The 17,496-nt window shown below is 34.0% G+C and overlaps 1 protein-coding gene across 2 annotated transcripts in view; it reads left to right on the forward strand.

Annotated features, from left to right (window-relative positions):
• Positions 1–3,006: 3,006 nt before the first annotated feature.
• Positions 3,007–17,496, forward strand: part of LOC131153564 (glutamine--tRNA ligase) — a 53,699-nt gene continuing 39,209 nt past the window's right edge. For both annotated transcript variants that reach the window (XM_058105951.1, XM_058105952.1), the window contains exons 1-4: positions 3,007–3,362; positions 12,907–12,957; positions 13,212–13,283; positions 13,452–13,551. In XM_058105951.1, coding sequence (XP_057961934.1) covers positions 3,228–3,362; positions 12,907–12,957; positions 13,212–13,283; positions 13,452–13,551 — 358 coding nt within the window. In that variant the 5' untranslated portion in view covers positions 3,007–3,227. The remainder of the gene's footprint in view (positions 3,363–12,906; positions 12,958–13,211; positions 13,284–13,451; positions 13,552–17,496) is intronic.

The following is a 17,496-nucleotide window of genomic DNA, read 5'->3' on the forward strand; positions in this document are numbered from 1 at the left end:
TTGTTTAGATGATGAGATTGCTTATATACACCAACCCTAAACCCTAGAAGAATACTTTTTGCCTATCTCTTGAGAGCCTTGAACACATTGCATCAATCTTTGGCATACTTTTGACAGTTTTGATTCTTGGCTAAGAACTCTTGCCTGCAATCCAAGGAATTCATATTTGTTTGGGCATTCGTATCTTCAAGATCCAAGCGAATACACGCACATCTTCTGTTAATCTAAGTTTGATCTTGAGGTTTGGAAAAATATTTTATTGAGTATTCAATCTTTTATTAAACGATTGTCTTCTCCATTATTTGTTTATCTAAAAAGAATAAGAAACCTATTTTTCTATAGTTATTTATTTAAAATTTTTTTTGGGAATAGCATCCTAAAGCTTAAATTCTCATGACACTTAAAGTCATATATATATTTTAAATTTTTTATTCAAAAAGATTTATGTTATTGGTGCAAAAGGTACTTGAAAAATAGTGTTTAAATCTTTGTAATATTCAAGGACACATTCTTTATTCAAAGATTTAAATTTTATAAATTACTCGATAGCAATAACTTAGATATACGTCTTTATTCAAGACTATTTTTACAAGGGATCTTAATTTATATTTTTGCATAAAGTATTCTAAAATCAAACCCTAAGTTCTCCAAAGTATTTATTTATAAAAATTATTGTTTAGAAGATATTGATTAAAGGGTAAATTTATGAAGCATCTCATTCTTCATATAAAGATCATATTGTTACATACATATTGAGCTTCAAGTTTTTTTATCATATGATTATGTATTAGGATTTGCCTTGTACTCACTAGTTTTGTTAAAAGCATTTTGAGTTGTTGCAGAAATTGTATTTATTATGTTGTATTCACGGTTCGAGCTATGAACCGGGGTTGAGGAGGAAGTTACGCCTCTTGTAAGCAGTAGATTGTAAAAGAAACTTTGTCCTAGTTAAAATAGCGGATTTTTAGTGGAATCCTTGAGTGGGGTGCTCAAGGCAATGACGTAGGCTGGGGTGGGCTGAACCTCGTAAAAATCGTGTTTGCCTTCTCTCTTCCCTTAACTCTTTTTAATTTCTGCTACATTTAAATTATCTTTTTATTGTGTATGAGTTGAACATTTGGTAAGTTTGTGAGTAATTTGGTAAAATTGCATACTTAATAAAGATACACATTAAACTGATTAATTGTGAAACATTAAACTAGTTGTTAAGTGGCTTGCAAGTTTGTAATTGATAGTTTTCAAAAATAGAATTTGGAAGATTTAATTTTAAAAATACCCAATTCACCCTCCTCTTGGGATAACACCGAAATTCACACACACACACACACACACACACATATATATATATATATATATATATATATATATATATATATATCATGGTTTGTAAATAGCATATAAATAGGCTTGATTCGTGCATGTGGTCTGTGTATAGGAAATATGTATGCTAATCTTTACAAGATGTAGGTATGTGTGTATGACATACATGTGAAGGTGTATGTGCAATACCTATAGATATGCATGCAATGGTGCAAATGTGGGATTATATGCATATAAATTATGGTTTGCAAGGGCCTTATTTTTGAATATGCTCAATGTGCATGGATGTGTACGTGGTGTTGACAAATGTGGATATGCTCGTTTATATTACAGTAGTGTTTTTTTTTTATATGTATCTTTAGTTTATCTTTATTGAAAATCTAAAAAAAAATAAAAATCTGAAAAAAAATCTCAAAAAATAAAAAGTTGAGTTTAGTCCATTGGTTCTCACAACCTATTTTTGTTTGATGATGCAATAAATGGGAGAATTCTACGTTATAGTGCTTTCTCCCCTTTATCCCTAGGTATGACAGAAGTCCTAACCTTTGAGAATTGTATGATTTGGGAGGGACTAGGGTTCCATTCAACAAAATTAGACCAAACAAATCATGTTTATTTCATTTGGTGTCAACCTTCTTTTCATCAAATATATTTTCAAAAATCTCAAAAATATTATGTTTTTTGATGTTTTCCTCGATCTTAAAAGGTCGATGATGAAGTCTTAGATTTCTAAAACTTATGCATTTCACTACATTTTCCAATTTCAAATTTCACTTTTCAAATTTCATTTATTTGTGAATTTAGAAGATTTCCGATAGGCGTGAACTTGTATGTTAGCCTTGTATGATAATGTAAAACAAAGCCGAGAAAACAAGACAGAAAGGTAGTAGAAAAAAAAAATCATAGGGAATTAAACATTGTTAATCGATATGTCAACATAGTGGTGAATAGCAATATCCGAATATTTGAATGAACACCTTATACACAAATTAAAGTTATAGATAAAACACAAACATCTAGGAGGATAAGAGAAATAGAATAAAATGTGAGGGTTTTGTCGTCTCCATTATTGCACTAGTTTCATTTAGCAGTAACCTTGATCACGCATCATTAATTTATGGCAACATCGCAACGGTCATTGTTGTCTTGGGCTATGACTAAAGCAATACTGGCAACTCCTAGGCTACCTTCTCTTTAACGTGCCACCTCCTTTACCTAAAGTCTCATTGCTAAGGTATGTGTATGCTTAGGGTGTACCACCAAAAGTGATCCACACGAGTTTGGTCAAGAAATACACAAAGAATTTCGCATACATTTCAAGGAGAATTTAGTGGATCCAATATCAATGTAGAATCTCATAAATAACAAGTTCTAACTCATACTTGCATTAAAACATTACTAAAATATTAAATTATATGAATCAAATATTTTTTCTTATGAAAATTTTCACTAACCCAAAGTGCCTTTGGTGATTGTTTCTATGAACTTTTTTTTTGGTTGGGTTTGGGATATCTTTGTGAAGAGGGAGTTAGGTTAAATAATTTTTTTCCTTTTTATATAATTTTTGGTTAAATTTAAATTTATAAAATTTTAAAATTATTTAGATCCTTAAAATTTAAATTTAAATAAATTTTAATAAAATTTATATTATATTTTATTTAAATTCAATACAAATTAAATCCAAACCTGGGACATTGACTTTGTCTTTGGAGACAAACTCGATCAAACTCGTTACAAAGTATTTTTGAAAATTAATAAATGTCTGAAGAATCTTTACACCTCCAAAGCTAACATATTCTCTATTCTGAGGTTTTAGGGTTTTATGACAGTGTCTCCTTCCTCTTGCGCAGACTAATAATCCAATCCTAGGCAATCTGATTATTCGAAACTCGAAGGGATTTTCAAATATGGGGGTGAAGGATGGGAATGCCGAGGAGAACCCTCTGGACCTTTTTCTGAAGATTGGCTTAGACGAGCGCACTGCTCGCAACACCATCGCCAACACTAAGGTTACCAATAATCTTACGGCTGTCATCCACGAGGTATTTGGTTTCTTCATCGTTTCCTTACTGTTTGCTCGCTTAGAAAAAGGAGTAAAATGTGAAGATAGAAAATTTAGTACTTGTGTTTCTGTTTGTGTTGAATTGGTAGAAAAGAGACAAGGGGAAGCAAACTAGCTAAGCGTTGAGCTATTCTTCTGAAAAAACTCTGGGTTTTGAGATTTCCCGCGAACCAAAAAAAGTAGTACTTATAGGGGCCGTATGGTATCACGGCAAAAAAAAAAAAAAAAAAAGAAGGAAAAATGTAATTGAAAGCCAGAGGTGAATTAGGAACTAGAAAGAAGTTAAGAAAACTAAAACCCATTTGAACGCATGTTCATTTCTGTTCTTGGATCAGGCAACAGCTGACAAAATATGACGAACTGTGAAAATGCAGAAGAAAATGTTTAATTTTGCTTAATTACTATATGTTTAGACTCACTTTTCAGTGCTCCAAGAACAATCCTATTGTATATCATGGTTGAAGAATAATAAAAACATTTTTTTGATTGACTTCTGTTATTTTTTCTGAAACTTTATGAATTTTATTATGTTGCAGCTTAATAAGGACTGTTTTTTTTTTTGACTGGGCAAGATTGCTGGAAAAAGCTACCATTGATTCTGGCAAGCAGTTTTCCTGATTGAGTTAATTGAGTGTATTTTTTGTTTTGCTTCAGGGGGTATGTGAGGCATTACGAGTAACCATAAATTCTTAAGTCTTTTTTTTAGCGATAGAGTTAATCAAAGATGTGGAAATTTCATTTTACTTTAGGGAGAGAATGTGAGGCAAGAGAGGTTGAAGTTAGTTATTTCGTTTATTAATTTAATATGGGTCTTATTTTAAAGCTGAAAGAAGGGTATTTAACCTATATTCTTTGAAAATGGTTCTGTTTGTTTAATGTTCACAGGGAGATGGACTTTTACCTGATTTTGGATGTAAAGGAACTTCAATTGCTGATTAACCGAATGGATGCGTTCTGGTATGGGCTTTGTCATGTAGACAAAGGTTCTGGGGTCAACATTAATAAGGTTTGAAGGAGGGTTTTTTCATTCTTAAATTGTTCAATAATGGGGATCATTTGTTGTGCCTGGAAAAAATGGGATCATTTGTTGTGCCTGGAAAAAATTTAAGGAAAGAGGCACGATTAACTTTGTTAGGATACCAGATGGAAGTGAAGTGGCAGGTTGACGGAGCTTTTCGAGAATTTTGTCTGGGGTTTTGATTGTTAGGAAAGAAGAGGTGAAAATCAATGTTGGATTTTTTTTTTTTTTTTCTGTCGGGATTTTTTTGAGGAACATTGGAAGCTGTAAGAAATCAAGGTCGTTTTTTCCAGCTTATATCTTATGCTGACACTTTGTGTCATTCTCCAGTGAAGAATTTCATCGGGAGAGTTCTCTTTGAAATTTGTGGCTGCAATGGAATGATAAGGGTTTCTTACTTGATCAATTGATGTCAGAGGATGGTTTAGTTGAGAGGGTGAGTATTTAAGTTCTCGTAAAATTTTTGAGGGGTCTACTGATGGCATGTTATCTATTGGGAGATGGTGTTTTGTTTGGGCAAGAGGAAGTGGAGGATGAAAGACTTGGAAGCTCCTCTTAAGTAGCACAGGTTGGTGTTCGCCAAGGTCTTAAATTTTGATTTCGACTCAACTTTTGAAGCTCCAAAAGTGCAGAAATTTCAACAGAAATTTTGATTTCGATGTCAATTTTGATTTCGATTTGAAAAAATAATGAAATCAGTTTTAAAGCATTAATTCTTTTATGAAACTTTAGAAATGGTTAATAGGCGTAATAATATAAGTTTTAGGACTAATATATTACAAGTTAAATACATCTATGTTGTGTATGAGGTGAAAATTTGTAATATAATGCGTGCATCAAACATATTTGTAAGATAATGTGCATTACACATATTAAGTTAACACAATAAAATTCTAAATCATTTAAATATTATTTATTATACAACGAATGATAATTTAGACATGAATGGTTAGATAAAATGTTGTTGTAGGTATATTTTTTTTCATATAACTTAAAAAGTCCTCATAATAATCTTTTTGTTTCAATAAAAAAATAAAATAAATTAAGAGAGAAATTTCCCTTTGCTCGTAAATCTCTCATTTGAATTCCGAGGAATTTCATTCTTTAGTTTAAGTTTTAACAAGTTTCGCTAAAATTTTGAGATTTCGATAAATTTCAGATGATTTGTTTCAACAGAAATTATGTAAAACAGAAATTGATTGCCATTTCGATTTCGAACGTGATAGAAATAAAAAAATTGAAAGACTTTTGTGAAATTTGAGACTATGGTGTTCACCATTTGAAGATTAAGAAGACCAATTAGAACATGTGAGGCTCTTGGCCTTTATTTCTCATTTGGAACGTTGTCCTGCTGCTATCCTTACTCTGTCTGGCTCTGAAATGGATGTGGATAAGGCTGAGACTGAATCGAACATGGAATACACACAGGGCTTACATTCTGAAAAAGTTATTTTTACCCATTCCTAGCATGTTTGAAATTACTAATAATAACTTGTGCCAAAGAGAGGAATCTAATAAGGAAGAAATCTTAGCTATTAACTCTTTGGGGAGTGAGAGGACAGCCCAGACCTGCAAGAACCCTTCAAGGTGATGGGTTTAAAGTTGGTCCTTTAGGGAAGGATTTGAGTTGGTTGTCAAATAAGTTAGCTAACTCTACTAATTATGTGTATTTTTTTTTTTTGAAAGGGGGGGGGGGGGGTTGGGGTCGGTTATAGGTAAGGGGAATAAATTATTTAAAATATGAAGATAATTATTTGGAAAGTAAGGGGCTTAGGGGATGTGAGGAAGAGAGGGTTTATTAAGGAAGCTTTGGGTAGAATTCGTCTTGATAGTGTTCTCATTTAGGAAACTAAACTTGTGAAGGTATATATATTTTATTTGTTTTCCTTTGGGTGGTGGTGGTGGTTAGGGGTATTTGGGAGGGGGGATGCAAGGAGTGGGAGCAATAGGGGGATTTAATTATTTGGACACTCACTCCATTTGTAAGATAGTAGGGTTTTTTTCTTTTTTTTTCCTTTATTTGTGTTAGATATTAAATGTAGGAGTCAATGGTGGGTTACATCTGTGTATAGTCCTAAGCCAGTGTTAGGTCATATTTTTGGGATGGACTACATGCTGCTTTTGGGTTATGTTTTTAGGTTTTAATGTGGTGGAGTTTCCTTGGGGGCAAATAGGGTAGGTAGGCTTTCTTCTAGCATGATTAATTTTGACAAGGAGTGTGGTTTAAGAGACACTTTTATTTTTCTTGGTCTGTGGGTGGTGGTGGTGGTGAGTTGTCCTAGATTCTAATCTTGTGGCAATTGGGAATACGGATTTTCAAACCCTTCTCAAATGGTTTTTGTAGGCTTGTGTCATACCATTTTCCTATTTTGTTAGAGTCTAGAATGGTTAAGTGGGGTCATATTTAGGTTTGAAAATGTGTGGTTGCATATAAATATTTTCTCCATTTGGTGATGGATACTTGGGTCTTGGAATGAGGAGGATGATAGGGGTTGTATGGGTTAAGTTTAAAAGAAAGCCCAAGAAGTTGAAGGAATTCGTGAGAAGTAGAGTATTGAATTTTTCTTGGTTTTGTTGTTGTTTTGTTGTTTATCAGAATATATATATATATAGATATATTTTAAAAACACATCTTTTTGAGAGATTTGGTATTATTGGATGGGAAAGAGGGGGAAAAGGAATTTGTTGGTGGAGATGAGGTTAAGAAGGTGGGTTTAAAAAATAAGTTAAGAGGAGGTAAATTTTTTTAGGGAAGCGAGGAGTTGGAGGCAAAAGAAAAAATATAAGTGGGCTAGGGAGGGTGGTTGTAAGACTAAATTATTTCATTCTTTGGCTAATGGCGGGAGGAAGAGTGCTATTAGGTAGTTGGAAGTAAGGGAGGGAGAGGTTATTTTGATCCTGTTGTTGTAGTTATGGAGTTTACTAATTTTTTTATAAACCTTTTTTTTTAAGGAGGATGAAGGTAGGCCAATAATAGAGACATTGGAGTTGAATCCCATCTTTGTGGATCAGAAGTCTTGGTTGGACAAACCTTTTTAAATAAAGTGAGGTCAGGAAGGTTGTGTGTGGAATGTGGATGGATAGGGATAAGGCTCTATGATTTTAGTATGGCTTTTTTTTAGTATCGTGGAGATGTGAATAGAGTGGATTTAATGAAGATTTTTGAGGTTTTCTTTAATGGAGTCTTGGGGTAAGAGTATTGACTTCACTTTCACTACTATGGTGCCTAAGAAAAGTATATTTATTAATGTTGCTGATTTTCAGTCTATTAGTTTGGTTCTTAGTGTGCATAGGTGCATGTGAATAGGCTGAGTTTAGTAATAGGACATACTATTTCTCCAACTCAAAGTGCTTTTGTTGGGGAAAGGCAAATTGTGGATGCCAATTTAGTAAGCTAATGAAGTTGTGGAGGATGTGAGAAGTAAAAGGGAGGTATTGTGTTCAAATTGGATTTTGAAAATGTTTACGATTAGGTTGGTTGGAATTTTTCGATAAGGTTCTGGAGAGCCAACACTTTTTTATGTGGAAGATTTGGATAAGGAGTTGTTTGTCTAATGTTTCATTCTCTATTATTAATTGGGGTGTCTAGATCGTGGTTTAAGGCTTTGAGGGGGTGTTAGGCAAGGATATCTATTGTCCCTAGTCTTGTTTTTCTTGGTAGTAATCGTTTGAGAAGAATGATTGATAGGGCGACTGATAGAGGGTTTGTTAGAGGTATTGAGGTGGGTAGTGATAGGGTCATATCATCTTCAGTTTGATAGAGGGCTTGGTATCCTTATCCAAGGAACCACTCAAGTGTCTAACCTAGTGGAGTCTCACAACTCAACAACCCTTGATCCAACTAAGCTCATCATTGATGAAGCTGGACTCAAACGGTAAGGGAAATAACTCACATTCCACCAGCACTGAGAGTAATTCTAATCCCTATAGCATAATCGGGGTTTAAGGTGACATCACCTAATTGTATAGCCTACGACCAAGAAGGGCGTACACCCAAAACTCTAGGCAAAGAGTCTCGTGTGATCTTATTCCCAAATGGATTGTTTGTGGTAGGTCTGTATTCGAGTCGAGTTGAGTTGACATAGTAAAATACTTGATCTCAACTCGACTCGACTCGACCCGAAAATGTTAAGCTCGAAACTCGAATTGAACTTGATTGATTTCAAAATTGTTAAATTTGAACTTGACTCGGCTACAAGTTCATAAAACTCGAACTCGACTTGATTATAAATTAATATTAAATACATATATAATTGACTCACTTACACGGTTACACCCATAATCTGTGGGGCTCCCAATCTCACACAGAAGCCCAAGACACCCCTTGAGGATGTCAAGGTGCGCCGTTGAGCGCATTGGGTTGGGTGATGAAATGATCATATCATCTTCAGCTTGCTGATGGCGCTTTCTTTTCCTTCATTATTAATTTCTTGATTTTTCAAGTTTAATCTTATCTTTAATATTCCTCCATATTTGGCTGAAATTATATTTCATATATTCTATTTTATTCCTACTTATCCTAAAACCTCTAGAATCTATAGTTATTCTCCATATTTTTAACTTAGATTCTACTCTACTGCTGCTTTCAATAATCAAAACAATATCATCAGCAAACAACATACACCATGGGATCTCATTTTGGATATTCCTAGTAAGTTCATCAATTAGTAGAGTGAAAAGATAAAGGCTAAACGTAGAACCTTGATGTACACCTATTGTGATTCGAGATTCTCTAGATTCTTCTCCTGCAGGCCTAATGCTAGTCGTTATTATATCATACATATCCTTAATGACATCAGTATATCTACTGCATATTCCTTTGTTTTTTGTTTTTTTCCTAAAACCCACCAAAGAATTTATGTAGGTGCTATCACAACCTTTCTCTAAGTCAATAAAAACCATTTGCAAGTCCCTTTTCTTTTCCCTGAACTTTTCCATTAGCCTTTTTAAAAGATAAATAACTTATGTTGTTGATTTCCTGCAGTTTCATTTTTGGACACAAGTTTGTTTTTTCAGTAGTTATTAAAATTTTGAATGCCACCTTTGTCTTCTTGTATAGGTATTAACATGTTTTTTTCTTCCATTCCTTCGACTTTTTGGTTTTTACCATGATGTTGAATAGATTATTTAACTATATGTTTCCATTATCCTCTAAACATTTCTAAACTTCAAGTGGGATGTTATCCGGTCCTATAGATTTCATCCCACTTTTTTTCTTTTTTAAAGTCATCTTAACGTCAGTGACTCTAATTTTGTGAGTAAATATCATATTTTCTTTTGGCTTTTCTCATGCACTTCTAAGTTCAATCTTTCAATTAAATTTTCATTAAATGACTAATTAAAGTGTCTTCACCACCTCTCTTTTATGTCTTGTTCTATAACCAAGATATCATCAATCTCATCTTTTATACATATTACATTACCAAAATCTGTACACTTTCTTTCTCTAGTTCTAGAAAGTTTATAATGTCTCTCCCTTTCTTTTGTTTCTAGTCTAGCATATAAATTATCATAAACTCTATGTTTAGCATCACTAATGATTTTTTTTTTCGCATCTTTTTTTTGCCTCTTTGTACTTTTCAAGGTTTTTATGTTTTTTCAAATTTTCCCTTGATCATGTGAATTGGTGGAGAAGGATTCATGTAGAAACCCAACTAGTGGGACTTAAGGTGTCTTGTTATTATTGTTATTGTATCGTAGCGAGTTTTTAAAAATGTGCTTACCATTTTGCAGCTTTTTTGAGTGTTTCAAGGTTAAAAGTTAATTCAGGGAACATCGGATAGCTGGTATTAATTTGGGTGTGGGCAGCTTTTTGGAGTTGGTTTCTTTGGCAGGTTGTGCTACATTTGATTGGCCTATACGTATTTAAGGTTCCCTTGAGTGGTAATCTTAAGTTGGTGGGTTTTTGGGCCCCTAGTGGTAGAGAAGGTGGCTATGTGTCTAGATGGGTGGAAAGGTGCTCTTTTTTCGTTAGTTGGTCGTGTCACACTTATTTAGTGTTGTATTTCTGGCATCTGCTCTATTTTTTGTCCATTTCTAAAGTTCTTGTGTAGGTTGCTAGGTCTATAGAGAGGATAATGAGAGGCTTCTTTTGGTGCCAGGTGGGGGGAGTAGAAGGATCATTTGGTTTGCTGGGAGGTGGTGTGTTGGTCTAAAAAGGAGGGATGGCTGTGTTTATGGAATTTGGTATCTAAAAACATTGCCTCGATTGTTAATGGTTATGGAAGTTTCCTTTAGATGAGAACTCTCACTGGCATAAAATAATTAATGGTAAAAGTTGGGCTTAAATCATCTTTTGAGAATCCTTGGAGATGTATATCTCAATTTTATCGACAATTTGTAGTACAAAATTTTGGTGGGTAATAGGCTTTGCATTTGTTTTTGGGAAGACCCATGGTTGGGAGACACTATTCTTTCATTGTTGTTTCCTCATCTGTAGTGTATTTTTTGGTTACATAATGAGTTCCTTTCTTCTTTTTAGTTTCTAATGGGGAGAATTTTTTTTGGGATTTCCACTTTCGTAGAGCTAGAGAGGTGCTTGAGCTTTGTGAGGAAGCGAAGTTTGGAGTTTTTGGGGTTTTTTCTTGCTAAGTTCTTTGGTGGGTTCTACAAAAGAGGGAGCATGGAGTAGATATACTAAGGTCATTAAGGGCATGTATGATAGAGTAACGATTAGCGTTATGACTATTGGAGGGGAGTCTAGAGATTTCCAATCACAATAGGTGTATATCAAGGTTCTACTTTGAGTCATTGTCTTTTTTGCTTTAGTGATTAATGAACTCACTAGGAATATTCAAAATGAGATCCCTTGATGTGTGTTGTTTGCAGATGATATTGTTTGGTTGATGGAAGTAGAAGTGAAGTGGAATTTAAGTTAGAACTTTGGAGTACTGCTTTATATTTTGAAAGTTTTAGGATAAGTAGAAATAAGATAAAATATATGAAATGTAATTTTGGTAATGTTAGGAGTAGTAGTGATAAGATCAAACTTGATAATCAAGAAATTAATAGCACTAGTAGATCTTGATATCTTGGATCTATTATGCAATTGGAAGGAGAAATTGATGAGGACGTAATACGTAGACTTAAAGTAGGATGGATAAAATGGAAGAGTGCGTCAGGTGTGTTGTGTGATCATAGAATACCCTTAAAATTAAAAGGAAAGTTCCATAAGATGGTTATGAAGCTAGCTATGCTTTATGTTCAGAATGTTGTGTAACTAATAAACAACATGTACAAAAAGTAAAAGTTGCTAAAATGTGAATGTTTGGGTGGATTAGTGGTATAACATTAAAAGATAAATTAAGGTACGATATATGTACAATAAACTAAGCATAGCACTGGTTGAAGACAAGGTAATGGAGGCACGACTTAGATGGTTTAAGCATTTGAAATGCAGGCCAAGCAGCGTACTTACGAGGAGGAGTGAGTTATTGTTTGATAGTAAAAGGGGTAGGGGTAGACCTAAAATAACCTAGAATGAGGTAGTGAGGAAGGACTTAATAATTCTTAAGTTAGTGGAGGATAATGCCTTCGATTGAGTGAATTGCTGGAAGGGGTTCATGTAGCTGACCCCACCTGTTTTGAAAATTTGGGAAAATTTTCCGTTTTCCCCCCCTCTATTTCTTAGTATTTGGAAGTACAATTATCCTCTAAAAAAGGGCTTTTATTTAGTTGTTCTTAATTGAGTTAACATTGACATTTTGTTGCAGAGTAGGCGGCCTTCTAAGGCTTTATTCCCGGCTGTGTGCATTCTTTGTTTTGATAGTTCTGAATCTACCTCTCATTCATTTTTGTATTGTACTTTATCCTGGAGGAAGGGGGTAGACTCCTTGGTGTTATTAAAGAAAGTTGAAGTTTGTCTAGAGTTGGAGGATGATATGTTGGCCATTTCTTTTTCAGGCTTTGGCAATATTAAAAACAGATCATCCCTTTTGGTAGGTAAGGAACACCTCTATTTTAAAGGGAAACAAGGATTCTTGGTCTTTGGTTTGGGATAAGATTCAGTATCAACTTCATTATGGGCTGTTGCCTCTGGCTGTTTCAAGGGTTTGTTTCTTCAGGATGTTCAGTGTGATTGATGTGTTGTTTCATATTTTTTTGTCTTCCTATTTTTGCTCTTTTGTTCTTTTTAGGAGGATGTTTTTATTTAGTTATATTTTAAATTCTCATGGCCATTTTGCTTTAATTTTGTAACTAAATTGTGTATTAATGAATTAATCCCCCAAAAAAGAATTTCTGATAGTAAGTATTGTCACAACTGGTTGCCAACAACTGAAAACCACACGTTGTTATCACCTTTTTCTTCATTGTATTGTAACGAAACAGTTAGCAGAAATGATACCAAAACTAACACTTTCTTTTTCCTTCAATTCTTCATCACTAAGTGTGTGCTTTTATCTCTCTTATTAGTTAGGCTCCAATTCCTTTTTGATTTTATATGTGCTTGTTTATTATTGTATTGTCTATCCTCCTAGCCATGGTGCTTTTCATTTTTTGTTTTCAGGCAAATGTCACTAGCGGATGCAATCGGACTATTGGAAATCTTCTGTACTCAGTAAGCTGATTCAGTAATTCATTTCTTGTTGCTTTTGCTTGCTTTTGGGAAATAGGACCTGAAAGTTCTTTAATTATCATATATGATTTTTGCAATTATGGGGAAATTCTATCATTGCTTTGAGTAAATTCATTCCTTTGCCACTGAAGTTTATTTGCTTAATAGAAGAAGAACAAAATTATGTAGTATTAGCCAAGGACATTTTCTACATTTGGCATTCTTCTGTGACATTGTTGAATGACTTATGTGCGCAGGTTGCTACAAAATTCCCAGCAAATGCCCTTGTACATCGCCCTGTGTTACTGCAATATGTTGTCTCATCAAAGGTTTAGACAATAAACTTCTTAAATTGTTAATCTCTCTGTTTGGAATTGTTTGTGGTTTTTTGTAGCACTTCTTTTAAAATACTATATTGACCAGTCACTTAGTGATGCTTGTGCATTCAACTCGGGATTGTCTGAAGATCTTTTGTTCTTGTTTTCTTGTATTTGCAGATCAAAACTCCAGCTCAGTTGGAAGCTGCATTTTCTTTCTTTTCCAATACTGGTTTGGAGAATTTTAAGTTAAATGAATTTGAAGAAGCATGTGGCATAGGTGTGCTGTTGGCTATTTTAAGTTAATTTGCCCTGTGGTTATGACTTCTAGTTTATTCTGATTTCATTACTCCAGTGGCAGTTTTAATTTGCACCTGTCTTCTCTCCCTTTTGCTTGGTCCAATCCATAGTTATAGAAAATGCTGATGATGGCTTAGAACTGTATTGATATGAATGTTCTGAGACATGTCAAGTTTTTTCCTGGGTGACTAATTCTAGCTATCTGAAGTTTTAACTGCTTGCGTTTGGCTTAATATTATTGTTAGTAAAAATAGAGCATTAATGCTTTATAATTTTCCGTGAGTCATTTTTAATTTCGCTGTGGAAAAAATATTTTATAAATTTGGAAATGTCTCAACAAGCTCTTAAATATATTTGGCGTTGCACATATTTTGCTTATTGCAATTCATCTTTGGATAAGAAAGTCCCAGTCCTTAAAAACTAAGAGAAAGCATTCTTAAAAAAATTAGCATTAATTAAGATTATATGAATTAACATTACGTTATATTTGGAAATATAGCTTTGGATCTATGTGAATTTGGATTAAACTCAATGCAAATTTGTATTCCGCTTTATTTCAATCTATATAAATCCAAATCTAAGGTTCAATGGCTATGCAGCCTATGCTCGATCCCAAACACAGGATTAGGACATTTATTTTAACTAGGTTGAGACTTGATCCTAAAATATTTTGGGCGGGACTGCAATTTGCTTTATATGCTAATTAAGAATATTTTTTTTTTCTTGCAACACATTAAGTAATTTTTCATAATTAAGAAGTTTCAGTGGTTAGTTAAATTCTACTCATGTGTCCCTTTGGATATTACTCACAAGAATAATATTAAATAATTGAAGATAATTGGGTAAAATATAAACACAACTTGAAACAACTGAAATAAACAACTTCCAATCAACATGCTGCCTCACACAAGCAAATTCTACACCTACATAACAACTGAATAATTCAGTTTAAGTACACACCACTTTGTTATAAAATTATACACCTACGTAACAACTGAATAATTCAGTTTAAGTACACACTACTTTGTCATATGATTTAGTATTTTTTAATGTTAAATAAATTGAAACTATGACCTCTAAGTGGTGGCAATATTACCTCAGACATAAAAGAAAGCACAGGAAGCTGCAAATATGAGTGGAGGCAATATGTTGCAAATAATGTTAAAAAGGACAAAAATGTGGATGACAAAAAAAAACAACTGTTATGCAAATCTAAGAAGAAAAAGCCACTTACCAGTAATTCATAGGGCATAAGATGAGAAAACAAAGAAGTGTTCCTAGAATAAGGGCTAAGCTTAACAGATGAACAAAGCCCAAAAATTATAATTTTTGTTCCTCCCCACCCTTACAAAAAAAAAAAAAAAAAAAAAACTAGAGAGATAAAAGAAAGCACAAGAAGCTGCAAAATATGAACGGAGAAAAAGGTAAGTTTCTTTTGCTGCAATAGTTGGGGATACTCTGATTTCCATCAATTCACTTATGATGTTTAAATAGGTTTAAAAATTGATATGATATAAATCAAGTAAATGCTAAATTTGTCATTGTTCCAAAATTATAAATTACCTTTTGAAACAAAAGAAAAAAAAAGTATCAAACTAGAGTTAGTCTATAGAACATGATTTTGTCAATTAACTGAACTCGTCCTTAATTTAACAAAATTTGTAATTGACAATTAATATAGTATACTTGAGACTATCAGTTGAACTTGACATTACACCTATGTTACTCTCTCTCTATTAAAAAGTCTACCATTTGAAAAGACCAACATACTGAAATATTTTGTTTTGACTCATAAGAATTTAGGCATATGGTTTTGAGAGCTAAAAGGATTAAGTACAAACATCTCTCCAATGAAGTTGCTCAATTTCATGTTGACACGAGGGTTAATATTATTCCTATGCGAAATTTAAAATCTATGCGAAATAAATAGAATTTGCATGCTATTTGTATCAAAATTAATTATTTAACCTAAGGTAATCTGCTTCCAACTTGTAAAATTATAAAAATAATTTCAATAATGTAAGGAGGAGTAGTGGAGAGAAGATTAAACTTGATAATCAAGAAATTAATAGCACTTGTGGATTTCGATATCTTGGATCTATTTTGCAAGCGGAAGGGGAATTTAAAGAGAATGTAATACAGAGTTAAAGCAGGTTGGGTGAAATGGAAGAGTGCGTCAGATGTGTTGTGTGATCACGGAATATCTTTAAAATTAAAAGGAAAGTTCTAGTAAGACGGCTAAAAGGCCAGCTATGCTTTATGGTTCAGAATGTTAGGCAACTAGGAAACATAAAGCATAAAAAGTGAAAGTTGCTGAAATGCGAATGTTAAGGTGGATGAGTGGTATAATATTAAAAGATAAACTAAGGAATGAGCATATATGCAATAAACTAGGCATAACATCAGTTGAAGACAAGATAAAGGAGGGGTGACGTAGATGGTTTGAGCATTTGAAACACAGGCCTAGTAGCGCATCTTGTGATGAGGAGTGAGCTACTTACTGTTTCTGGCATGAATATGGGTAGGGGTAGACCTAAAATAACTTGGAATGAGGTAGTGAGGATGTATGTAGTAGATCTTAAATCTAGTAGAGGAAAATGCTCTTGATTGGGTGAATTAACGGAAATGGATTCATGTAGCTAACCCCACCTAGTGGGACTTTAGGCCTCTTGTTATTGTTGTTTGCTAGAAATTTGACATACAAACCATGTACATCTTATAAAATTAAATAATAAAAATAAAATAAAATTTATAATTATATTAAATTTCTATCTATTAGTGAAAAAATATAGTACATATTTATAGTACTCTTTCTTTAGTGTCTTTGGAGTGCCTTCTTTTCTTATTTTGGTGAAACCTGGGTGCCACCTCGGGCTGTGGGTGACATTTTTCTTGTGAGATTTTGGGGTTTTGGAAAGAGCAGGAAGGGAGAGGCGCTGTGGCGTAGTGCAGTGTTTCTATTTTGTGACCTTATGGATCGTAAGGAATTGTGAGAACCTTCAATGATCACATAAATTTCCTGGTTTTGTTGTGCGATAGAGAGCCCATTCTTTCTGGTATTTTAGGGGTTTGCTGCTGCCTGATCTTCCTAGGGATTGGCTTGCAGCGCTTATGTAATTTTCCCTGTTGTTTTTCATTTTGTTCTTGAGGACCATCTTGTTCTCTCTTTACTATACTATTTGCTTCATTGTTAATATGATTTTTTTCTTTTATCACAAAACTCTTTCTTTGATGAGTTAGGAGGTGTTTTTGGCCAGTGCAGTCCGTGTTTGCTGGTGGTGATAGGATTTTAATGTTATTTGCAGCTCTAGAGATAAATTGTGGGGGGTCAAAGATCTCTACGAGTATGAGGAGGTTTGTCTTCTTCATTCGGAACTGCAGGTCCAAGGACACCTTTAAGTAATGGCTAGTTTACTTAGATGGGGAGATGGACAGGCTTCCTCTCGCATTAACAGATTCTTGTTTACCAATATGCGGGAAGAGACTTTTCCACATCTAGTGCATGAGACCCTTGCTAGATCTTCCTCTGACCATTGTCCTCCACTTCTTTAGTCCAATCCAATGCAATTGGGTACCATCCCTTTTCGTTTTAAGAACATGTTGTTAATGCACCCCTCCTTTTGTGAGTGGGGAGAGTGTCAGGCTTAGGTGGGAAAGTTTTAAATTGGCGAAAAAACTGAAGCAGGTTAAGGTGAAGTTGGAACATGGAATAAAGAGATCTTTGGGATTACTAAAGAGACCAAAAACGTCATTTTCTTTGAAAATTTTGGGTTGGATAAGTCTGAGGGGTGCTGTGTGTTTAGGTAAGGAGGCAAAGGGTAGGGGGGGTCTACTCTTTGCAATGAATTGGACTATTGGAGGTGTTGAGGGAGGACATATAGTTGGTGCTAGAAAGCGAGCTTGAAATGGGTCAAGTAGGGGGCTT

The sequence above is a fragment of the Malania oleifera genome, chromosome 4, assembly GCF_029873635.1.
Source record: "Malania oleifera isolate guangnan ecotype guangnan chromosome 4, ASM2987363v1, whole genome shotgun sequence".
Lineage (NCBI taxonomy): Eukaryota > Viridiplantae > Streptophyta > Magnoliopsida > Santalales > Ximeniaceae > Malania > Malania oleifera.